Source organism: Macrotis lagotis, chromosome X, assembly GCF_037893015.1.
Source record: "Macrotis lagotis isolate mMagLag1 chromosome X, bilby.v1.9.chrom.fasta, whole genome shotgun sequence".
In the NCBI taxonomy this organism is placed as follows: Eukaryota; Metazoa; Chordata; class Mammalia; order Peramelemorphia; family Peramelidae; genus Macrotis; species Macrotis lagotis.
The window spans coordinates 193,594,910-193,622,129 of NC_133666.1; the positions used below are offsets into that span (position 1 = coordinate 193,594,910).

At 33.6% G+C, this 27,220-nt stretch overlaps 1 protein-coding gene across 3 annotated transcripts in view; it reads right to left on the bottom strand.

Annotated features, from left to right (window-relative positions):
- The window catches only part of CDC42SE2 (CDC42 small effector 2), a 111,760-nt gene that overhangs the window by 10,431 nt on the left and 74,109 nt on the right, over nt 1-27,220 (bottom strand). For all 3 annotated transcript variants that reach the window (XM_074202493.1, XM_074202494.1, XM_074202495.1), the window contains 2 exons: nt 17,956-18,292; nt 1,071-1,172 (listed from right to left, as the gene is read on the bottom strand). In XM_074202493.1, coding sequence (XP_074058594.1) covers nt 1,071-1,172; nt 17,956-18,009 — 156 coding nt within the window. In that variant the 5' untranslated portion in view covers nt 18,010-18,292. The remainder of the gene's footprint in view (nt 1-1,070; nt 1,173-17,955; nt 18,293-27,220) is intronic.

Genomic DNA, 27,220 nt, shown 5'->3' on the forward strand with positions numbered 1-27,220 from the left:
TGTTTTGTCATCTGAAAAAAATGGAAGTGTTGGAAATTCAGGGCTGAAGAGAAAATGATAAGATCTTATTTTATAAATTAAGAAGAGAAATCCTGAAACTTAATTGATTTGGGTCACATAATTAGCTAACAGCAGAGCCAGAAACAAAACACAGGTCTTCTGATTCCTATCCCTGCATTTTTTGTACTCATAAAATGAGAAATAATGAAAATTTGAGTTATTATAAAACATTAAATGGATAGTTCTCCAACATTTCCTTAAAACATCTAAAGATTAAAATATATTTTCTATTTTAATGAAAAGATTCCAGATAAAAGTAAAATGTTTAAGTTACATGTTCTTTTTTTAAAATAAAAATTTAGCATTCCTTATCTTCCTTTGGCAAATATAATACCTTTGCTCCCCCTAGGTTATTTGCTCTTATGGATGAAGGGATGTGAAAATTCTTAGTAGTATGCTTATGGCATCACAATTTGCTCTCTTGTGATAAATATATCACTCAAAAATTTCATAATAAAAACATCAAGTAGAGGCAGCAGTAGTCTTAGAAAATAAACTGCAGTAATGTTTGCATAAGACACAAATCAAAAAGAGCAAATAGAAAAAACATATAAAGGAGGAATTATTTTAAATTGTTACTCTGAAGTAATGACTTTCAAAATCAGTTTACCTACTTTAAATTCTTGACTCTGGCAAACAATAGTTTGCTTTCAGTGCTACACTGAATTTTGAACAAAGAAGTGTAAAGTTATAACTTCCAATTTGAATGTATAACTTGTAACATGTTTCAATGTTCCTCTATTAAAGGAATAAGGCAGTAATGCCAACAGAGGCAAAAGCAGAGGATGAAGGGGGAGAGGAGGAAAATTGGGAAAATATATAGAAGGGGATATGAGTTAGAATGGTTAATTTAATGAGTTAGGATGGTTAATTTGTCTACGTTATATATATACTGCATATTATCTGCAAACTTCACAATTTAATTCAAGAATATTTAAATCATCATTCCGACTCTATCTTTGACTCTCCATATTCATTTATGTTATAACATATGTCAAAACCATGCTTACTGAATTCATTCCACTGAACAGGTCACCTGATCCTACATGTGCTGTGTGAACAAAGTTTGTTGGTTCACCTATCATGCTTCGGTCAATCCTCCTTCTTCTTTTCTAAAATGAGAAGGAAACAAAACCAAAATCAGTTATATGTGAAAAGTATCAATAGTTGATGATTTAAAATTAATTTCAACATTTGGAATAAATAACTTGTTAAAATAAATGTTTTCAAATGCTAATCAAATATTGAACTTTAGAAATATTACTCTGTGTGGTCTTGGGTAAGCCACTTAACCCCACTGCCTTGCAAAAAAAAAAAAAAAAAAAAAATATTACAAGGATTTAGTCCCAGTCCAAATATTTATAAGCATTTAAATTTCACATTGGAAGGGGAGGCTAAGTGGCGCAGTGGATAGAGTACTGGCCTTGGAGTCAGGAATACCTCAGTTCAAACTCGGCCTCAGACACTTAATAATTACCTAGCTGTGTGGCCTTGGGCAAGCCACTTAATCCCATTGCCTTGCAAAAAAAAAAAAAAAAAAACTTAAAAAAACCCCCAACAACAACTAACTAGCTAAATAAATTTATTTCACATTGGGGAAAAAAGGAGGAAAGGAAAGGAAAGCAAGGACAAGAAAAATCACCTATATCAATCAGCATGTCTCCTATGCCATTAGTATGAATGGGGTACAAATAATAAGTGTGAAAAAGAAGTGTCAACTCACTTGGAAAACTTTTATGCTAGTCAAAGTTTTAATTCATCTTTATTGTTTGATTATTGGTCTAAGAAGTCAATAAAGTCTAAATCCATTCATGAACTTATTGAATTTGATGTGACACTATCCCCTAACCATGAACTATTTATTATTCAATCCATTTGTCATTATGTTTTCTGCATTATCACTTTGAACCCCCCCCATTATTTAAAAATTCCTTTTAATAGCAAATTTCATGTCTACTTCTATGACATACTGATAGGCATATTTCAGGAGGTGAACTGGATATAGGGCTAGATGTAAAATCAAGTCAGGAAGACCTAAGTTCAAATACTGCTTGAAACCCTAAATAACCATGTGTTTTTTTTCTTTCTTTTCTTGTCTTTGTGTGTTGGGGGGAGAGGGAGGAGTGTTCCTTTTTCTTATCACATCCTCTAACTATAGCTATCACTCAGGATTCTGTCCAGGATCCTCTCCTTATCTCCCCCTTTATTAGGTGATCTCATCAGTTCAAATAGATTTAATTACTATTTCTATGCTGATAATTCTCAAATCCATCTATCTTGCCCTAATCTCTTGGCTGATCTCCAATATCATGCCTTTAAGAAGTCCAAAATGGAATTCTATCTTTTCCTCTAAACCCTCTCCCTGTCCCTTTCCCTATCACTATGGATAGCAACACCATCCTCCCAGTCCTTCTGGCCCACAACCTAGGAGTTTCCCCAGCTCCTTGCTATCTTTCACCCAGTTAGATCCAATGTGTTTGAGAGGCTTGTTGAGTTCGCCTTTGCACCATCTTCTGAACATGCCCCTCTCTTGCCTCTGACACTGCCATCAGTTTTGATGCAGGCCTCACCTCACTCATGGAAGGCCTCAAGTTTCTTTCCTTTATTCATCCTCTATTAGTAGCTAAAGTATTAACTGCAGATCTAATGATATCACTTTCCCTATTCAACAAACACCCAGTGGTTCCAGGATTAAATACAAAATGGCATACAAATCCTTAATAACCTAGCTCCTCCTACCTGTTCAGTCTTCTAATACCTTATTTTCTGAGACATATTCTTTGATTCAGTGACTCTTGCCTCCTTGCTGTTGCACAAACAAAATAATGCATCTCTTGCTTGAGGTATTTTCTCTGGCTGTCCCCTATGTCTGGAAATCTCTCTCCTCCTCCACTCAAACTACAAACCTCCCTGGTTACCTATTACCTATAAGTCTCAACTAAAATTCTATTTTTTTACTGAGGGCCTTCCCCAACGCTTCTTAATATGAGTAATGTCCTCTGCTATTTCCTATCTATATTGCATATAGTTTGGTTTGTAGATATTTGCTTATGTCTTTCCCCTTTAGACTAAGCTCCTTGAGGGCAGGCATTATCTTTTACCTCTTTTTGTAGCTCATAGCTGGCACTTAATAAATATTTCTTGATTGAATGGTTGTTTGAGGAAAAACAGAGGAGGTGGTTAAGGAGGAGGAGAGATGCAGGGAGGTATTGGTCATAAGCAAAACAAACTCTAGTCTCAGAAGGTGAGCTATGAAGAGGGAAAGAGAGAGATAAGGTTAATCTGTAACAGCTCTGAGGGAAAAGGGCATAGAGGCAAAGAAAAGAAAAAAGGATGGGGGGAAAATATAAAATTAATGGTCATACTTTTGAATGTGAATGGGATGTATCTATAGAATGGAAAAAAAGAATAGATTGCAGAATCTAACAGTATGTTGTTCATAAGAACCACAAATGAACATAAAGATTTGCAAAAAATTGAAATAAGGGGAAGAGGCTTGGGCAAAATATAATATGCTTCAGATGAATTAAGAAAGGTTTCTCCAAACAAGGAAACAGCAAAAACAGATTTGATTTAGAGATAAATTGCATAATTATAAAGTATGCCAGATAATAAATTAGTGTCAAAACACATATGCACTCAATAGTATAATATCCAAATACTTAAAAGGATTAAATGTTTTATAAAGAGAAATAATGAGCAAAGTAATAACAGGAGATTAAAATGTGCCCTTTTTCAGGGTCAGATAAATCTACTAAAAATAAGTAAACAAGAAAGAATTTAGGGAACTGAATAAAGTTTAGAATTCTGATAACTGAAAAGGAATATATGTAATTGTCATCTATGTATGACACCTTTACAAAATCTGAGCAAAAAACCCTCAAAATGCAGAAAAACAAAACTATCAAAACATCCAAAACATTTTACATAATGCAAAAGCTTATATTCAAAAAAGAACTGAAGAAAACTTTAAAAATTAATAGGAATCTAAAATACTCTTTTAATTAAAGATGAATCAAAGAAAAATTGTACAATGCAAAGGTTCATAAATGGTAATCTTAACAATGAGAAAACATGCCAAAAAATTTGGAATGTAGCCAAAGAAATCTTGAGGAAAAAATTTATTTCTCTAAATACTTTCATAAAGATCCACAAACTGGAAATACAACTGACCCCCCCCCCGAAGAAAAACTAACAAAAAAAAGATTGAAAATCAAGCAAGGTAATAATGAAATCCAAAGTAAAAACAATATGAATTTATAGATAGAAGCTGACTGAATTTTAAAAAAAAGAGGAACACCAAACGACTTGTAGAAAACATGAAAAAGATGATTCACAACCCTTGAAGTAAAAGAAATTATTTGATAATATTTCATCCAATCAGATATTACAAAATTAAAAACCTAAGAGAAAAATATTTATAAAAATATAAAATGAGTATATTAGAACAAAAATAGTGGAATTTAAAATCCAATCTCATTTTTATAATAAAGGAAATTCAGTTGCAAAAGTTTAAAAAAATTTAAAAAACAGGACCAAAGAGATTTCAAACACGTTTTATCAAATGTGTAATGATCAACCATTTCCAATTTAACATTATTTTTAAAAACAGAAAAATATGAAGTTCTGTAAAATTCCTTCTATAATACAAAGATGATCTTGATGGTTAAAACAGGAAGAGTCAAAACAAAGAAAACTTTAGCCCCATAGTCCTATCAAACCACAATATAAAAATTTTCAAAAAAAATCCAGGAAAATATAGTACATATTATATAATTCTATACTATAATGTTATAGTTTGGTCGATATTAGGAAAACTCAACAGAATTAACTATATCAATAAAATCAATTATTAATACAGAAAATTTTTTGACAAGATTCAGGATCAATTCCTATTAAAAATATATAATAATAATCAACACTTCTTTAAAATAAAAGTATATGTCTAAAAGCAAAAACCAGCATTAGATGTAAGGAGATTGATTACAATGGTTGTTAATGATATTTTGTCCTTCACTTTTGAAGAAGATCATGACATCAGGGGAGACAATGCCATGAGAAGTATGTAAAATGAATCTGAGTGAAAGGGATGCTGTGCTAAGTCATGAGCCTCATTTTCTCCTCCAGAGTCATCTAAGTCCAGAGGCCAGATATGGATCAGGATGATTGGAAATGGTCCTGGATTCAAGGTAGTCAGGATTAAGTGACTTGCCCAGGGTCATATAGTAGGTGGCAAGTGTCTGGGGCTGGATTTGAACTCCTGTCCTCCTGAGTCCAAGGCCAGTGATCTATCCACTGCACCATTAAAGCTAGAATTTAAGTTGTACTTTAAGATTTTTAATAGGTTTCTCAAATATATTTCATTTCATTCTCATGGCAACTCTGGGAAAATGGGATGTTTTTATTGTCATCATTTAACAGATGAGGAAACTGAAAGAAACAGAAGTTAAGTGACTTGCCAAAATTATAGAGCTAGGAAGTATCTGAGGTTGTCTGAATTCATCTTCTTGATTCAAGACCAGTCCATGAAATACTGTGCCATATAAGTAATGTTTGTTCCAGCAAAATCAATATGAAAGCAAGAATATTGTAATCATACTACTGCAAGCTGATGGGATGCAAGAAATATTATAGCAATAACCACACCAAAAAACTGAGGAAATAAGCTTGGGCAAAGAAGAAATAAAATTATTGATTGTGCATATGATATAATGATTTACATACAATCTAAAAGAAAAACTAGCTGAAAAAAAAACTTCAGCAAAATTAATCCACATAAATCATCAATATTTTATTTTTTATTACCAAAATAACTTAGCAGGAAGACATAGGAAGAGAAATTTCACTTAAAACAAATATAGTCTTTCACACAAGAAGAGATACAAAATGACATTATCATTTTGCGTGTGCACGCATGCACACGTGCATGTGTGTGTGAGATTGTTCATCTTGTGTTTCTTTTGAGCTACTACAATACTACTTTGCTTATAGAGCACAGCACCTTCTTTGAAGTGGACAGGGCAAATTGGACAGTCCTGTGTTATGTCTCCCATATCTCACAAACAATACCAAATATTCAGAGAACCTTCAAAACATTCTTCTGTTGCTTCTTCTGACAACAGGATGACATGTTCTAATACCACTTCTAAACTTTTTAAAATAACTACAATAGCTATGTTCCTTGAAAGTCCACCTACTAAATAAATACACAGGAATATAGGAATATAAAATAATTTTGAACACAAATAAAGACCTAGGGAAACAATCAAATAGGCAGAGAAAAAGCAGCACCTTGACTGAGCTCTCTCCCAAACCCCCTTAAATAATGCCTCAAATTTAGGGTGGCACTTAGCCATCAAAACTGATCATCATCCTCCAGGAAAAAAAAAATCATATTCAATGAAATGGAGAACATTCGAGCACTCCTGATGGAAAGGCCAGAGCTGGATAGAAAATTTGACTCCAAATATAAGATACAAAAGAAGCACAAAAGGTAAATAGGAAAGAAAAATCATAAGGGATTTAATAAGGTTGAACTGTTTACATGCCTGTGTGGAAAAATTATACTTGTAACTCCTAAAAGCTTACTCATTAGTAGTACCGTTGGAAGGGGTATACATATAAATAGGGCTCAATTGTGAGCTGAATATGATAGGATGATTATCTTAAAAAATAAGATTAAAGGGTGAGGGAGGGAGGGAGAGAGAGAGAGAGAGAGAGAAATAGGAAAAATGAGATGGAAGGGAAATACATACTTAGTAATCATTGCTGTGAAAAAATTTATAGCAAATTTCTCTGATATTTTATTTCTCAAATACATAGAAAAACAAAGTCAAATTTATAGACTATAAAAATTTATAGTGCCATTCCTCAACTGATAAAGGGTGAAAGGATACAAACAAGCAGTTTTCAAAGTAATTAAAGCTATCTACAATCATATTAAAAATGTTCTAAATTATTTTGATTAGAGAAATACAAATTAAAACTCTGAGCTACCGCCACAAACCTAGCAGACTGGTTAGTATGACAGAAAAGGAAAAATGAGAAATGTTGGAGGGGATGTGGGAAAATTGAGACTCAATAATGATGGAGAAATATAAAAGCAGGCATATGCTTTGACCAAGCAATATCACTATTACTAGATCTCTATCCCAAAGATTAAAAAAAAAGGATCTCTATGCCCAAAACTATTTATTAAAGCTCTTTTAAGTGGTGGCAAAGAATTGGAAATGGAAGATGTCCATCAATTGGACAATAGCTGAACTAGTTGTGGTATATGATTGTGATGGAATAATACTATTATGCTATAGAAAACAAAGAGCAGGATACTCTCATAAAAACCTGGGAAAGATTTACATGCAAAGTGAAATGAGCAGAACTAAGAGAACATTGTGCACAGTAACAGCAATGTTGTATGCTGATCTATAAATAATTTCATTATTCTCAGAAACAAGATAATTCTGAAGGGTTTATGATGAAAGGTATTATCCATCCCAAGACAAAGAGCTGAATGATATTTTTTCTTTACTCTTTTTCTCAAGGGGTTTCTTTTCCATATCATGACTTACATGGAAATGTGTTTTACATGACTACATATAAGCTTGTATCAAATTGCTTGCCCTTCTCAATGTCAAGGCTGGACAGGAGGGAGAGAGGGAGAGAATTTGAAATTTAAAATTTGAAAAAAAGAATGCTAAAATTATTTTATGCATGTAAGGGGAAAAAATAAATGCCAAATTTAAAAATATAAATATATCTCAATAAATAACTGTCAAAATGCTATTTATGGATAGTCTGAGACAATCTTATCACAATGACAATATTAGGCAAATTAATTTAATTATTCTGTATCATACCAAACTATCAAGGGATTAATTTATAGAATAAAAATAATTTTATCTTAAAGAACTTCATCTGGAGAAACAAAAAAACCAAAAAATTTCAAGAGAAATTTTAAAAAGGGAAGAAGGAAAGGATCTAGTAGTACAAAATCTCAAATGTCATTACAAAGAAGAATCATCATAACAATTTAATGCTGGTTAAAAAATAGAGAAGAAAATTAGGGAAGTACTTCCTTATATACCAACACAGAAGTCTAGTAAGCTCAAAACCTCAAGAAATGAGTAAGAATACATTATGCATTAAAAATTGGTAAGAAAACTAGAAAGCAGTCTGGTAGAAGCTATATATTGGCCAATATCTACTGCCACATACCAAAACGGATTCCAAATAAGAACATGACAAACATAAATTAGCTTTCAGATCCATGAGTAGGGGATAAATTAGCTTTCAGATCCATGAGTAGGGGGGGTAGTTCATGATCAAAAAAAGGAAAGCAAGGATCATAAAATATAAAATGACAATTCTGATTATATAAACTCAAAAAAGATTTTGCACAAACAAAACAAATACAGTTAAAATTAGAAGGGGAGAAGGTAACTAGGAAAAATACACAAAGTTTCTCTGATAAGGGACTTACTTTCAAAATGAATATTAGATATACTGAATGGATTCCAATTTATAGTTATTTTTCCAATTAATAAATAGTAAAAGAAGATAGGCAAATTTCAGAAGAAAAAGTCAAAACTATCAACACACTTTAAAATGCTCTATATAACTAATAAGTAGAAAAACCACAAACAATAGCTACTCTGAAGTTCTATCTAAAATCTATCAGCAGATTGACAACCTTCCAAACACCCCAAAAAAGACTTTCGACTTACAAAAAAGAAAAGAAAAGAAAATGACAATTGCTAGAGAGGCTATTTTGACTAATGTAATGTAATCTGGAAAGTAATTTATAAATATAATCCAAAATTTCATACTACCATATACTTAGGAGAGCAAAGAAAAAGATCTATATGTATAAAAATATTTATTGAAGCTCTTTTTTAATTGCAAAAAAACTGTAAATTAAAAGGGTGTAAACCAATTGGAGAATGGCTGAACGAATTATATGAATATAATGTAATGCTATTCTGCTGCAAGGAAGAAAAGGAATCAACATTTATGTAGCACCTACTATGAACCAAGGACCTTACAAATGTCATCTAATTGATCCTCACAAAAAAATCTGTGAGGAAGGTGTTGTGTTTATTTTTTTAATAGTTAAAACTAAGGCAAATATAGGTTAAGTGACTTTTTCAGGTTCACCTAGCTACCTCTAAAAAATGATGCAACAAATGATCAATGTGAAAATTTCAGAGAAATATTAGAAGATGGAGTATGAACAAATGCAGAATATAGTGACAAAACCAAGAGAATAATTTTGATTATAACAACATTTTAAAGAGAAACAACTATGAAATTAGAGAAACTTAAGAATTCTGATCAACATAATGATCAACCAGAGGGATCTATAATGAAATATGATAACTAGCTCCTTGACAGAAAAGTGATGCGGACTGAGTCATATATTTTTGGATATTATCGATGTTGGAATTACTTTTGATTGACTATGCCTATTTGGAATAAGGATTTTATTTTTCTCTTCAGGGGGAGATAGGATGGAAAAAAGGTAATTTTTAATCATTGAAAAAATCATTGAAAAATAGACATAACTGAAAAAATATTAGTTTGGCATGAGGAGGCTGAACCAATATAATAAAAGTGACAATATTAGCTAAATTACTCATTTAATGCCATACCAATCTAATGATCAAGAGATTACTTTACAGAAATAGAAAATGTTATAGTAAAATTCACCTAGAGAAACAGTCAAGGCTCTCAAGAGAAATAAGGGAAAAAAGTGAAAGGAAAAATGGTCTAAATTTTATTACAAAACTTTTGCTGTTGTTCAGTCATTCAGTCATATCTGACTCCTCCTGATGAGAGCATGCCACCCCTTCTAACTTCCACTGTCTCTTGAAATCTGTCCAAGTTCATATTAATTGTTTTCATGATACTATCTATCCATCTCATCCTCTTCTGCCCCCTTTTTCTATTGCCTAATGAAAATTATTTGCAAATGGTTAAGAAATAAAGAAGTTTAATAGTAGAACAGATTAGGTACACAACATACAGGAAAAACTCAATACAGACATCAATGGTTGACAAACACAAACTACAGGGATAAGACCATATTATTCAATAAAAACTGCTAGGAAAACTGGAATATAATTACAGAGAAACTAGGCATAAACCAAAACCTCCCACCATATAAAGAGAGACAAAGAGTTAGATGAATAGCTAGATATTAATATACAGATAGATATCTAAATGATGTGAATGTTTGTCTATACCTGATTTCTGCCTAATTCTTTTCTAGAGTCTTAGTGTTTATAAATAAGACTACTGTGTTGGTTTTCTTCTCTATACAGTATGACTAATCTGCTATACTCCTCTGTTTCCTAACCAGTAGTAAATCATTATGACTACTGGTTTGTAACAGAATATATGATTCCATTTATAGTATTTATCTTAGTGGATCAATCAACTTTCTCTCAAGCAAAACTTCAAATGTCTGATATTTATAAAAAGTCATATGGCAAATGAATTAGATGATCAAGGAAGGAAATACACTTCACAAATATGACTGGGGAAAAATTTCAGACTTCATAAAGGATGGGGAAAAATCACAAAAGATAAAATGGACAATCCTGATAAAATTAAAATTCTTGCACAAAATCAGTGCAGTTAAAATGAGAAGAGATTTTTATCTATAAAATTGTTAGTTTCTATGATAAAAATTTCAAATCCAATAATTGATGAATTGGTTCAAATATATAACAAATGACATTCTCCAATAGATAAAGTAACCAAATGTTGTGAATAGGTAGTGCTTAAAGGAAGAAATTAGTTATAAATAACTGAATAAAAATATATCAAAATTACTAATAAGGGAAATTAAAATTTAAAAAACATGAGATTCCACTTTACATCTACTGGATTGGCAAAGATGACATAAGAGGAAAATGAAGATTGTTGGAAAGATTGAGGAAAGATAGGTATACTAATACATTGTTGGTGGAATTGTCAAATGGTCCAACCAATCCAGAAAGCAATTTGAAACTATTTAAAAAGTCACCAAACTGTGTATACCTTTTGATCCAGTAATATTACTTTGGGGGGGCTTATACTCCAGAGAAAGAATACCAATTTCATATGAAGAAGTGACCTTTCCCCTTATCAAGATGAAATCCTCTAAGTGCACAAGTTATCCCATACCTTCCCATCTTCTCCAGGAGAGCTGCCCTCTACCATACCTTTTTCTCTTATCTTCAATCTCCCTTTTTCTCCTGTATACTTTTTCTGTGTTCTGCAAATATATTCATCCCCACCCCAGAAGCCTCAAAAAAAGTGAGGGCCTGGTACAATCACTTTTCCCTTTTGAGGCTAAACCCATTGAGAAGGCTATTGATACTTGATTCTTCTTCCTCCCTTCTTTCTTACTTTAAGCTCATAACAATTCCAACTAATCATTTAAGTGAAAACTGTTCTCTCCAAATTTAAGTCTTTTTTTTCCATTTTTAATTATATTTTATCTTTTTCAAAATCTCCCTTATCTCCACCTCATTTGCCCCCACTGAGAATGAAAGAAAAATAAAATTCCTATTACAAATACAGTGTAATCAAGTAAAATATTTCTACATTGGTCATGTTTAAAAAAAAAAAATCTATCCTGCACTGAGTCCTTAACCTTTCTATAAGAAAGTGGACAGTATTTTTCATCACTAGTCATCTGGAATCAGAGCTGGTCATTGTACTGACCATAATTATCATTGTATAAACTACTCTTTTGGTTATTTACTTCATTCTTTTCATTTAAGTCTTTCCTAGTTTCTTTGAAATCATCCCCCCTTCATCGCTTTTTATAGCACAATAGTATTCTGACATATTTACATAGTATTCTTCAAGCATCCCTCCATTTATGGGAACCCATCATATTTTCATTCTTTGAGACCTCAAAGAAAAGCTATAGTTTTTCACAGTTTGTTTTGTTTAGGAGTAATTATTCTCTTACTGTTTTATTTTTCCTTTTCTGTTATTATTCCTATTTCCAAGCTGAGTAAAATTTATTTCTGCATCCAACTCTTGTGTGTATATGCATTTGCATTCTTCCCTTCTTTGACTAGTTTATATAAAAGAGTTTTTATGTGTCAATTGTTCCTTGCTCCTTTCTAGTCTAAATGTCTATTTAAGATACACTAATTATGTGAGAGAATTTTCCTTTCTTTTGCCCCAACCAGAGTACTCCTTTTCTCCTTGATTCTCCATTTTCAAGATCAAGACATAAAAGAATCACTCCCCGGTCTAAACTAATTTGACTTCTTTTGTGATCTGTGATGGTGCTAGAGTTCAGAAAGGACAAATATGGAATGTCCCCACATTTGAATATAAGCAGTTTATTGGTGCTTACCTTTTTGTTTCTCTTAATACCAGTATTTGAACTTCAAATTTTCTACGTGGCTTTGATATTTTTTTTTAATCAAGAATGCTTAAAAGTCCTCTATTTCCATAAAGATTCATTATCCACCCCACCTCTCCACCCCCATGGCATTAAATTCAGTTTGATGGCTAATAAAGTACATGTAATTCTGACTAGTTTTTTGGTACTTGAATTCTTACTTTTTGGCTATTTACATATTACTTTGAGAACTCTAAATTCTAGTTATTGGAATTTCCATTTCTAGGTTTCTTTGATGACATGACTAGTAGATCTTTTCCCATTTCTATACTTCCCTCTCGTTATGAGATCTGGTCAATTTTCTCTAAATTTCTTGAAATATGATTTCCAGGAACTTATTTTAAGAATGGTATTCAGGGAGCAGAAGGATTCTTAAATTTTTTTCCCCCTTGATCTCTAGGTCAATTGTTTTGCTATGAGATATTTTACATTTTCTTTTCTTCTGGAGTATGTTACTCATATTGTTCTATTGGGACTTGCTGTCTTTTGGGAGTCCACAATAGTCCCTTTTACTTCAAGGAATTTGGACTTATTTTTCTTCATAGTATAACATTTGTTCATTATGTTCTTGCCTCTCTTTGCATTTTTAAATGATCTTTCTATTTTTTTTTTCTCTTTTCTTTGGCTATTTGCAAGTAATTTTAAATTCAGGCTTATTCCCTTGGAAATATTGGTCATTGGTATTTTTCAGTTTTTCTTTGTTTTTCTTCTTTCCACTGCTACAGAAATACTACTGAAGTTAGGATGTGTGAATCCTTGCACAGGCCTCCAACCAGCATAAACTCCAGGGGTAACTGGACTGGCCTTAGATGGATTTACAATTGAATTTTCCCCATGCCTAGCAAATTTTCTTTCCAGCCTTGTTTCTCTTCCATTTTTTTTTCTTTTCTTTTGAGTGACTGGCTGTCTCATGTGTCTATTGCCACATGAAGAAAGAGGAGGGATTTGGCAAGGGTCAAAACCATGTAAGGATAGATAAGGACTCCCTTCCCTCTGAAAGGTCTCAAAGCCAAACCTTAAGAGATGACTTATGCTACTGGCTGTAGGTATGAGTTAGGATTTAGGGATACTGAGTCTTCAATGTTATTTCATGAGATCTTTATTTAAATGAAGCCTCTTTTTCTCCTCCTTAATATACATCTTACTTGATCATAATGAATGGTTTCTTGGATAAATTGATATAACTTTTTTGACTGGATTTTTATTTAGAATTTTTAAAATGTCAATATTAACTAATTATCTTGGTCTATTGTTTTGTTTTGGAGTTTCAGCTTTCCCTGGTTTAGATATTAGGACTACAGGGATCCCTTGTTTTATTGTGCTTTTGCATTATTGCACTTCACTGATATTGGGGGGGGGGTGTCTGTTTGATTTACAAATGGAAGGTTTGTGACAACTCTGAACTGAACAGATCTATCAGCACCGTTTTCCCAAACTGGTGATTCTCACAATATTTCAAACTTTTTCACTGACATCATATCTGTTATGGTTAAATTTTTCAGTCTTTGATGTTACTCTTGTAATTATTTTAGGTGCCACAAACAGTCTTTATAAATAAGTCAGCAAATTTAATCGACAAATGTGTGTGTTCTGAATGCTCCATAGCTCTGCTGCTCCCCCATCTCTCCTTCTCCTCTCAGCCTTCCCTATTCCCTGAGATACAATATTAAAAATAGGTTAATGATCCCCTCAATGGCCTCTAAGTGTTCAAGCAAAAGGAAAAAGTTAATCGATGCAGCAAACTTCATGGTCATCTCATTTTAAGAAATTGACTTAGCCACCCCAAATCATCTACCCTATTCAGTCAACAGCCACCAACAGTAAGGCGAAAAGATTAAAACTGCCTGAAGGTGCAGATGATGATTAGCATGCATTTTTAGCGATAAAGTATTGTGAATTAAAGCATGCACATTTTTTATATAGGATTATAGTACAATGTAATAGCTACAGGATAATGTAAATGTAATTTTTTTATGTATTGGGAAACCAAAAGTGAGTGAGCAAACAACAAGAGAAATAAAGTCAGAGGGGAGGTAGAGAAAAATGCCATAATGGGAAAGAGGAAAAATTGTTAGGAGGTCACTGCTAAAATCTTGGTTGGTAAGCAATGGAGGTAAGAAATATTGTAGTGGCTGGAACAACAGAACTTTGTAATTGACTAATGTGAGAAATGAGGAAATTTCAAATATAGAAACCTGGGTAATTTGAGGTACAAAAGACAATAGAGAAACCAAAAAAAAAATGTAGTTTTAATGGGTAACAATAAATACACAGACACAGACACAGTTTTGAGCTGTGTGGGACAATGAGAGGTTTGATGACTTGCCTAGGTTACAGAACCAGTGTGTGTGAGAGTTAAGAACTGAATGTAGGTTTTCCTGTTGCCAAGGCAAGTAACCCATCTACTACGCAGTACTGCCTCTATATAAAATATAGACAAATTAATTACAAGGTAATTTTTAGGGAATGGAGATGAGGAAAAGATGAAGAACTCACTTAAGAAATCAGGAAAAGCTCATGAAGAAAGGTGAGCTTGAGCTGGTTCTTCAAAGAAATCAGAGATTCTAATAAGTGGAGAGATCAGGGTAATAGATAAGGATTTGGGAATCATATACCTAGAGAGAGGCAATAGTGATATGAGTTTGAACAAGAGTGGTGGTGGCTATGCTGATAGAGAAAAGAAGGATAAAAGAAGGTAGAACAAGGTTTTTTAACCTGGGATCCATAGCTTCATGGATAGAGTTTAAAGACAAGTGGAGAGAGAGTTTGTTCCGAGCACGGGTATCAGTCAGTTTTAGACAGGGATTTGGGAAAGTAAATGCTGGTTTGACTGTACCACAAAGGGAGGGAAATGGAATGACATGTAATAAAGCTGGTTGGGGTCCAGTTATGAAAGGTTTTAAAAGCAAAAGAGAATTTATATTAGCTTCTAGAGGTAATAGTAATTTACTGAATAAGGCAGTGACACAGTCAGACATGTACTAAGAAAACCACAATGGGGCCTAAGAGGAATAGAAGGTATGCTTCATAAGAATATGAATTGTTACATTCTTTGTATCACAGTACATCTAGCAAAGGGTCTGGCATAAAGCAGATGCTTAATGAATATTTGACTGATCAAATAACTAGAGAATGGGATGGAGAGGAAGTGGTTCTTGAAAGCAGGGAGACCAATTTGGCTATCAACTGAAATAGTCCAAGTGAGAAGTGATGAGGGTTTGGATAAGAATAGTGGCAATGCCTATGGAGAAAAGAAAGAAAAACCAAGAGATATTGTAGAGTTAAGAACACTAAGATTCCTCAACTAAACAGTCAAGTGGGGTAAAAGATAGTGAAGATATGGGGAATGACATTCTAGAAAAGTGGAAGAATGGTGGTGATCTTCCCAGGGAAAAAAGAAAGTTCAGAAGAATGGAGGGTTTAGAGAAAAGATAATGAATTTCATCTGCACATATTGAGTTTTTGATGTTTATCGGGTAACCAATCTGAAGCATGTAATAGGTAGTAGATAACTTGGAACTAAAACTCAGGAAAGAGCATAGGAGTAGATAATATAGATCAGGAAGCCATTGCAGAGATGAAACCCAAGGGAGTGCTAGAGGTTACAAAGTGAGAGAAAAGGAACCACAATGGAGACACAGAGTATATCCACAGAGCAAAACTATGATATTGATGCTAATACAGGAAAGGAGAATGAGGAAACTACAGCTTGGTAAGAAAAGAACCAGAAGGAAGCAGCATTACAAAAACCTAGAGAGTAAATATATAGGAGAGAGTGGCTGAAACTATCAAAAGTTACAGAGAGATCAAGAAGGATAAAGATTAAGAAAAAGCCATTTGATTGGGAATTGAGAGATCTGTGATAATTTCTAATTATGCATTATGTGAATTTGTATTTCTTAACTAAATTTATCATTATAGAGTAAGTTTCTGTAGGGGGAAGGGTAGCAATAGGAAGTCTGTTTTTGTTTTGTTTTTAATTCATCAGTATAAAGAAAGGGAAATAAGCATCTTAATATGTACTAGGCACAAATGCTAAGTTCTTAACAAATATTCTAATTTAATTCTCAAAAAACAAACTTGGGAATAGGTTATTATTATTCCTATTTTACAGTTGAGGAAATTTAGAGATTAAGTGACTTGCCTAAATTCATACAGCTAATATGTCTAGGGCTAAATTTGAATCCAGGTCTTCCTAATTCTTCTTGATTTATCCACTGAGTCGTCTACCTGCCCGTAACTCAGTGAAATAGGCAGAACCAGGAAAATAATTTATACAGTGACTCAATGCTACAGAGAAAAAATAACTATGAAAGATTTAAGAACTCCTATCAATGCAATAACCAACTATAGCTCCTGAGGACTAGTGATAAAGCATACTATCCATTTCTTATCAGACTGTTGAGGGATACAAGATGCAAAATAAAGATATCCATTTTCAGATATTGCTAATGCTTGGATCAATTGTGCTTACCTATCTATGCTAGTCTGTCAAAAGGGAGGTGACTTTTGTTGCCATTTTTAATTTGGAAGAATGTTTAGATGGAATGAAGACCAAAAGTGATAGCAAGGTCAAAAGAAAGAAAATAAAGAAAGGAGAATCATTGAAGCATTTAAAAAGAAGTAGAATATTTAAAAAGGAAGGTTAGAGAGAGACAAAGACAAGCAGAACAACAATAAAAGTAATGTGAATTTTTTAAAGGCTTTAACAAAAGGCTATTTGTGATAGATTGTTACTTTACAATGCACTTTTTCTGTTCTTCAGATAGAAAAAAAATTTAGTATTTCTTGCCTGTCAAGAATCCAAATAACAAAGCAAATTATTTAATTAAAAACAAGTTACACACAAAAGCTTACATTTTTTTCATATTCCACTTGTTTGTAGATTGAAAGATTTGTTTAGCTCATAAAAATATTTCTAAAGCATCAACAAAGCATTTCTTTAAAATTAAAAGTAAAAACATCCCTGCTCTTCAGCAAAACAAAACTATTTTACTGTCATAGAGTTGTTCTGATTACATAAAGACAATTTTTACACTTAAAATGTTAAAAGTAGTAGTTTAGCATTTCTTAAGTAGTTTTCAAATCTCTTTACTATCCTATCCTTAAAACAAAGCTTTGAAACACCTCAATACTTCTTATGGAGCACTGCTCCTGGAGTCAGAAGAACCTGAGTTCAAATCCAGATTCAGTCACTTAATTACCTAGCTGTGTGACTTTGAGCAAGTCACTTAACTTCAGTGCCTTTCAAAAACAAACAAACAAAAAAATCTAAGGGGACAAAAAAGAAGTAAAGGGAAGGGACAGCTCCCTGCTGCCTTCATCACTAGATTACTATTCAGAGATCCATAGTTCCACTTTCCACAGGACCCTTCAAAACTGTCCTGCAAAAAAGAAGTCTTTTGGTTTTAGAATTTGGGTTCCTTTAAAATAAGTTCCCAATTTACCCTGTTAATTTCATTCATATTATAATATGTCTTCATACTTACAGGCTGAGGCTGTTCTGCAATACAGCAATTGAAACACAACCAGAACTCACTCATGTTTATGATCCAAAGTGCAAATAAAATTATCAATGAAGTTTTCAAATCCCAGCTCCAGCCACTCCACAAAGAACTGTTCTCAGTTCAATAAATGTACAATTTATCCTGAAATAATGACTTTTTTTTCTTTCCTAGAATTCAGGTCTCTCATGCAGGCAACTGGATACAGAAAGTTAAGATGCTTTTTTCTGTCTTGGCTTCTTTTTCCAAGGAGTCTTATTTCTGGATCACCAGCAAAGTATAAAAAAAAAAACTGTCTTGTTCCAGGAATATAATTTTTGTCCTGAAAAGAAAAGAAGAAAGTTAATGAAACTTAGGATCAAAAAACGTAATTAAACAGTTCTCAAAAGAACTAAAAACATTTAATAAGCATATGAAAGATCATACCAAATCAATAATATTAAGATGAATGAAATTAAAACAAATCAGAGATTTTACTTCATACCCAGCAAATTAACCACTTTTGTTGCTGAATCAACTCTTTTCAAAACCACTGATAATTCTATTAACAGAGTCAATGGAAAAAAATTCTAACTACAGAATTGAATGCACATATCTTCTAATCCTCTAGTTTCATAGAAATAAGAACACTAGAATCTTCCATATGGGTAACATTCTCTTCTAGGGTCTCAGTATACAATAAATCCCTATTAAATTTAAGATAATAGAATGGGAAAGGGGTGAGAGCCAAGATGGTAGAGTAGAGGCAGCAACCTAGGTGAAATCTTTCCAAACAACTTTAAAATAACCCATCAAATTGATTCTGGAGCATCACATCAAACAGAGATTAAGGGTGAGACTTTTTTTTTCCCAGCACAAGAGAAATTAAGAGACTTGTAGAAGAGGTCCCTGACACTGGGGTTGGGTCTGTCCTAGAATGCATGGGATGACAACACTCCTGGACCTTGGAGGCAACCACAACTGGAGCAGAAGCTGCTGTGAGAGCTCTCAGCTCAGAGACAAATGAGGGGATTAGCAGCTGGTCAGAAAGAGATGGGGGGGACTTCCTGTGCGGAGCCAAGATAGAGATGAGAAGTTAGTCTTTCCCTACCCAAAATACATGAAGCCTCTAATCTGACACTCACACCACAGATCCCACCAAGAAAAAAAAAAGATTCAAAGAAGTCTTCAACAGTAGACATTGTATAGGATCTTCAGGGAAGGTCTGGCTCTTTGAGGAACAAGTAGAAGTAAAGTCCAGGAGGTGGGAGAGTGGGGAAGGCCACTGGAAGGCTTTTAGCCACAGTACAATCCAGGTCCTGACAGCTTAATAATAATAACAGAGGTCCCCGAAGCTGGACATCAAATCAGCTAGGAGGATCCCAATGCCCAAAGTCTGAACCCTGGGAACACCAAGGTTAAAGACAGGACTGGGTCGGGAACAATCCTCTGGAAAGTCAGAACCCTGACATAAAGAAGGGGAAAAACCTCTGCAAAGGCAAGACCTGGACCATACAAACAACATCTTGGCCACAAACAAGACAGGGACCAGACCCCAGCCCTAGCAAAATGAAAGGTAGGATCTATATCTCCTATACCACAGGAGCAGAACTACAACCACAAAGATGAGCAAAAAAGCTAAAAGAGTGCTCATTACAGAGAATACTATACAGACATAGATGACCGCAACACTATGTCTGAAAAAGAAAGCTGTGAAACCTTACTCACAGAAGTATCAAAAAAAGTCTATAATTTGGACTCAAATATAAAAGCTCATTGAAGAGCTTTAAAAAAGAATTTAAAAACCAAAGAAGAGAGGAAGAAGAAAAACAGAAAAAAAAAGAAATGAAAGTCATGCAGGAAAATTCTGAAAAACTCACCAGAGAATTCAATGCCTTTAAAAAAGAAACACAAAAGGTAATTAAAGAAAATGAAATCCTAAATATTAGAATTGAACAGCTAGAAACCAATTAATCTATAAGACTACGAGATTCCATCAAACAAAATAAAAAGGCTGAAAAAAGTGAAGAAAATATAAAGTACCTTCTAGGGAAAACAAATGACTTTGAAAACAGACCCAGGAGAAACAATCTACAAATATTTGGACTACCAGAAAGCCTGGACCAAAGAACCTGGAATACATCGTGCAAGAAATTATAAGTTAAAATTGCCCCAATCTACTAGAACAAGATAACAATATAACCATTGAAAGAATCCACAGAACCCCTCCAGAAAGAGACACCAGGATAAAAACTCTAAGGTCTGTAATAACCAAATTCCAAAAACCTCAAATAAAAGAGAGATTACTGCAAACAGCAAAAAAAGAAAACAATTCAAATATAAAGGGGACACAATCAGACTAACACTGGACCTATCAGCCTCAACACTGAAGGATCAGCAAAACTGGAGTAACATATTTTGGAGAGCTAAGGACCTGGTATTACAACCCAGAATGTACTACCCTGCAAAATTCAGCATATACTGTCAGGGGAAAAAGAAGCATGTTAATGAAATAGAGGGCTTCCAGAAATTCTTGACATAAAGACCAGAACTAAACAGAGAATTCAATCACCCAATACACGACTGAAGAGTTACATAAAAAACAATGAAAAAAGGAAAGAAAAAAACAAAGCTGTTTTAAACAAATGTTCCTCCCTAAAAGATAAGATTTAACAATTCTAACTCATTAGAACTTAACTTCTCTAAGGATAATTAGAGGGTAGGATATAATTGAAGAGAATGAACCTAAAGGATATAGGTTTAATTGGGTCTTGTCTCTCAATTGAAGAGGTACAAAATCACATCACTATATCTGAGACAAAAAGTCTTAAAAAAAAAAAACCAGGAGTGTTAATTTTCTCCAAAGTGTCTCATTATACTTTGACTGGCTTTAATCACAGGATGCTAAGCACCTAGTGCAATGAAGGCATCATAAACAACAAGGACCTGAGACAGTGTCTATTACTTAAAATCATTTTTAAAGTTCTCAGTGAGAACTCCAGAGCCTCCCAGTACACAGAGATCTTCACAATTAGATTAGGGTTGAATTAACTGGTACTTTACTTAAGCCTTGGGTGGGGAGGGAAGGGTAAAGAGGGAGACACAATAGGCCTTGGTTCACTAAAGAAGGTGTTAAGGACCCAGGGTATGTGTGTGTGTGTGGGGGGGGGTAAAGTATGAAAGAAAATAGGCCTGGGGGAAGGGCACAAATAGTTCAAGAAATGATATGGATTTGGATGATATTTGGGCTTGTGAGGAGCACTGTGTGTGCTTGAAAGATACTTGAAAGGGGGTAAGGTAAAAAATGACTATAATTACAATTTGATGTAATTTGAGTCAATGTTGCTTATCAAACAATCAAGTAAACAATCTGTGAGGATATCTTGGTAACAATAAGAGCTTATCAAGCAAACTAATAACCAAAACTATCATCAATGAGGCCTAATTAATAATGTTAGAATACCAAGGGAAGAGGCACAAAGATTTATAATTTTAAAGGGGAAAGAAGGGAGAATGTGAATACTGAGTAAATTCTATTTAACAGATTTAGCCCAGTAAGGAAATAAGATACATTTCCACTTGGGTTTAAAAATCTAACTTAAGGGGCAGCTAGGTGACAACAGTGGATAAAGCACCGGTACTGGAGTCAGGAGTACCTGAGTTCAAATCTGGCCTAAGACACTTAATAATTACCTGGCTGTGTGGTCCTGGGAAAGCCAATTAACCCCATTGCCTTGCAAAAAAAAAAACAAAACTAAAAAAAAAATCTAACAATCTACAGGGAAGGGAACAGGAAAAGATAAGAGAAGAAGGGCCTGATAAAAGGGAAGGGAAGGTATAAGGGAAAACAAACTGAAAGTTAAATTTTTAAAAGAAAAATCAAAGAGGAAAGGTAGTAAAAATTTGGTGAGGAGAAAAGGAAAAAGATAAATATAAATGGAGAAAGATGGCATGGAGAGAAATACAAAATTAGTAATCTTAACTATAAATGTGAATGGGATGAACTGTCCCATAAAACAGAAGCATATAGCAGAATGGATTAAAAACCAGAATCCTACAAAACACTATTTACAAGAAACATATCTGAAGCAGAGAGATACACACAGGGTAAAGGTAAAAGGTTGAAGCAAAAGATATCATGCCTCAGCAGAAGTAAAAGAAAATCTGGGGTAGCTATCCAATTTCAGACAAAGTAAAAGTAAAAGTCCATCTCATTAAATGGGATAAGGAAGGAAACTACATCTTCTTAAAAGGCACCACTGGAAATGAAGCTATATCATTACTAAACATGGATGCACCTAATGGTATAGCATCCAAATTCCTAGAGGAAAAGCTGAGTGAATTACAAGGAGAAAAAGACAGCAAAACTTTAATAATGGGAGATCTCAATCTCCCACTTTCAGAAATAAATAAATCTAACAACAAAATAAACAAGAAGGAAGTTAAGAAGGTGAATGAAATCTTAGAAAACTTAGATATGATAGACCTCTGGAAAAAACTTAATAGGGATAGAAAAGAATATGCCTTTTTCTCACAGTACATGGAAACTTCACCAAAACTGACCAGGTACTAGGGCACAAAAACCTTAAAATCAAATGCAGAAAGGCAGGAATAATAAATACAAACTTCTCAGACCATGATGCAACAAAAATTACAAATAATAAATGGTCAGGGAAAGATAAACTGAGAACTAAATGGAAATTGGATACTTTTATCTTAAGTAATGGGTGAATCAAACAGCAAATAATAGAAATAATCTATAATTATATCCAAGAATATAATAATACTGAGACAGCATACCAAAATTTATGGGATGCAGCAAAGGCAGTTTTGAGGGGAAACTTTACATTTCTAAATGTCTATGTGAATAAAACAGAGAGAGGGGATCAATGAATTGAGTATGAAACTAAAAAAAGCTAGAAAAAAGAACAAATTAAAGATCCCTAATTAAATACCAAATTCGAAATTCTGAAAATTAAGGGATGGATTAATAAAACTGAAAGCAAGAAAACCATTGATTTCATAATCTAAACTAAGAATTAGCTTTATGAAACAGCCAATAAAATAGACAAACTTCTGCTTAATCTGATTTAAAAAAGAAAGAAGATAACCAAATTATCAGCATCTAAGATGAAAAGGATGAACTAGCCACCGATTAGGAGGAAATTAAGGAGCTAATTCGGAGCTACTTTCCGGAACTATACGCCAATAAATTGGACAACTTGAGTGAAATGGATGGATATTTAAAAATATACAAACTTTCTAGATTAATAGATGAGGAATATTGCTTAAATAACCCCATTTCAGAAAAAAGAATTTGAAGAAGACATCGATAAACTCCCTAAGAGTTTTCAGATCCAGATGGATTTACAAGTGAATTCTACCAAACATTTAAGGAATAATTAATTCCTAGTCTACATAAACTATTTGAAAAAATTGGAGTTCTTCCAAACTCCTTTTATGATACCAACACAGTGCTGATACCTAAACCAGGAAGAAGCAAAATATATATATATATATATATATATATATATTATATATATATATATATAATATATATATATAGACCAATCTTCCTAATGAATATTAATGCAAAAATCTTAAATAAAATTTTAGCAGTAAGACTACAGCAAGTTATTACAAGGGTAATATACCATGATCAGGAAGGATTTATACCAGACAGGCAGGGATGTTTCAACATTAGGAAAATACTAAACATAATTAAACATATCAATAGCAGAACAAACAAAAATCATATTATTATCAATAGATGCTAAAAAGCCTTTGATATAATACAACATCCATTACTGTTAAAAACACTAGAAAGTTTAGGAATAAATAGAATTTTTCTTAAAATAATAAATAATATCTATCTAAAACCATCAACAACTATTATATTTAATGGGAATAAACAGAGCATTTCCAATAAATTCATGGGTAAAACCAGGATGCCCATTATCATCATTAATGTTCTATACAGTATTAGAAATGCTAGCAGTAGCAGTAAGAGAAAAAAAAGGAATTGAAGGAATAAGAATTGGCAATAAAGAAGCAAAATTCAGTCTTTGCAAATGATATGATGGTATTCCTAGAGAACCTGAGAAAATAATCTAAAAACTCCTTGAAACAATTGACAAAAATCAAGTTATAGATTGGAGAAATGAGAAAACAATAGAAGAAAGAAAATTTAACCAGACAATTACTTTGATCCCATGTAGGATCAAAATAAACTCTCAAAAGATGACAAAGTCAAGGCTTCTGCCTCCAAGAAAAATATGAATTGGTCTAAGGCTATGGAAGAGCTCAAAAAAAAAAAGCCAATTTGAAAATCAAGTAAAGGAGGTAGAGGAGAAATTAGGAAAAGAAATGAGAGTGATGCATGAAAAACGTGAAAACCAAGTCAGCAGTCTGGAGAAGTAATTACAAAAAATTCCTGAAGAAAACAACATCTTTAAAGCCAGTTTGGGTCAAATGGAAAAAGCAATCTAAAAGGTCAACGAGGAGAAGAATACCTTAAAAAGAATTGGCAGATAAAACAGAGATCCAAAAACTCTGAAGAAAATAAAGAGTAATTGCTCCAATAGTTTAGATCCAGGGAGGAAAAAAAAGAAACCGAAAGAATCTATAAATCATCTCCTAGAAAAGATCCCAAAATGAAAATTCCCTGGAATAGTATGGTCAAATTCAGGAACTTTCAGATCCTAAACAGAGGCAAGCAGTACAAAGGAAACCATGTGTATCAGTAACCAGATTTCAAATTTAGATTTCATTCATTAGACATTCAAAAGTAGATTTCAAAAAACTGTGCTAATGATATGTATACATCATCAAATACTTCTGAAGGGATATACTAATAGAAGAGGGAACACCCTATTCCTCAGCAGACTAAATAGTTTTACTCTGAATTTTAATGCCCACAGTTACTCAGATCTTTCATTGAAAGCTTTAACTATTTCTCCTTTATTAATATGAACTTGATACAGTCAAGGACTGCAAAAGACTTAGAATTCTATAAAAGTGTGGAGTAGAAACGGGCATAGGTAGATGATACAGTCACAAAGCAGGAGACTGGGACAGAGGCAGCCTCAGAGTCTTAGCAAGAGACAGGATCCAAGAAGCCCCAGAGAGCAGAACTAAGAGCTCTAGTTACAGCCAGTGACAAGCTTCAAAAAACACCCAATACTGGTTAGGTCTGAAGCACCAGCAGAAGTAGGGGACCAGCCCAGAGTGGCATCCAGGAAGCTTTTCCTGGCATCTTCTCTGACTGTTCCCCATGCCTAGAATGTATTTTCTCTTCATCTCCACCTACTGATTTCTCTGGTTCTCTGTCATTCCCAACTAATATCAAATCTGCTACAGAAGATTTTTCCAACCTCTTTTAATTATTCTATCTTCCCTTTCAAAGATTTTTCATTTTTGTATGTAGTTTCCTTCCTTAGATTGAGAGCCCCTTGAGGGCAGTGACTGTCTGTTTATAAGAGGAAAAGAAAGAAATATTTTCTTGGATGGCTAATGTCTTGAAGGGTCACAGAGAAGGTTAAATAAACTAGGCAGAGGGCTTTAGAGTTGATTTTATTCTATTTTAATGATCTTAAGGATGGAAGGGTTAGGAAACTATTCTGGGGTGGAAAAGAGGGGAGTAGGGAGGAACCTCAATTTCTCACATAATAAAGGCATTGATGGGGGAGGGGAAGAGAGCACAGCATTTATTTGTTTGTTTGTTTGTTTATTTAAGACAATGGGATTAAGACTTGCCCAAGGTCACATAGCTAGGCAATTATTAAATATCTGAGGCTGGATTTCAACTCAGGGCTGGTGCTCTATCCACTGAACCACCTAGCCGCCCCATTTTTTTTTGAAAGCATACTATTAAAATACTTACAATCAACAAGAAAAGGAGTGGAGCCAGTGAGACACAAGAGTGGAATTTAAGGGAGGAAAGAGTAGGTAAAGAAATCTTCAGCCATAAGTAAAATCATTTCCACTGTCTGAGTGGCAAGAAGAGGAGGTATATAATAAAGATGATTAAAATAAAGAATTAAAAATCTTGATTGGAGGTGGGCTAAGAGGTAAATAAAATGGGCAATGAAACTGCACAGTCAGTTCCATTTATAGATCACAAAATTAGGAAACTCCTACTTTATCCCCTTTTTCTTTTGTAAAGAGAACAGTGGGAACATAGAGAAGGAGAAAAAGTACAGGAGAGCTAGATAGAGGGAAATACAAAACTAATAACCATAATCAAAAACTAGAATGGGATGAACTCACAAAGGGATCTACCACCTTCAGATTTCAGAGGTGGACAATGGTCTCAATTTAGGAGCAGAGAAGCTATTCTTTACGTGCAATTTAGAGAGAGAGGGAAATGCCCCATATGGATCCAAATATTTTGAATTTTAATCAACATAATATAGAGAACAATTTAGTATGAATGAGAAAATATCCAAATCCTTGTAGAAAAATAAAACCAAACGTATTCCTTTAGCATACACAAGAGGGAGTCTCTACAACAAGAGGGAGTCTCTACATGCATCTGACTGCAACTATTACCATAGACAGAGAACTATGCTTAGCATCAGAACAATTGCTGAAGGAGCTGAGAACTGGTCCTGCCATTCTGGAAAGTCTTTTGGAGCAAAAACTTGCTAAACTCTACATAGACAGGCAACACCACTATGAAGTCTAAGCCTCAAAGAAATCAGATAAAGAACATTCTCTCTGTATGCCTTCATGCATTAAAAATAAAAAACAAAAACAAATTTATAGCTACTCTTTATAGTAGTTTTAAAAAAAAACAACCTGGAAACTAAGTAGATGCTCATCTATCAGGAAAAGAATAAACAAATTTTGTTTTATGGGTAGAATGTTACTGAGTATGACATAAGAAATAAAATAGTTTCAGAGAATATTGGTTCAAACTATATGAACTGATGTAGTAAAGTGAACAGACTCTAGGAGGATAATTTGTACAAAAACAACTAAGACTACTGACCAAGTTGGATATCAAAAATGAAAGTTAGAATATGCAACTGCCACTTAATACCAACTTTAGCAAATCTCTTAAATTCATACCAGTCTAAGGATCAAGAAATCCACCGAGAGTCATTCTCAAGTGATTTCTTCCATCTTCCAACTGACCAAAAAGACAGCAATAAGAACAGAAACCCGCAGATATTCAGCATCAACACAATCAGGCCCAGCCTCCCAATAGGATAAGGGACAAACCAAAGATCACATACAGCCAGTAAGGCTCTGTGTCCAGAGGTAGCAG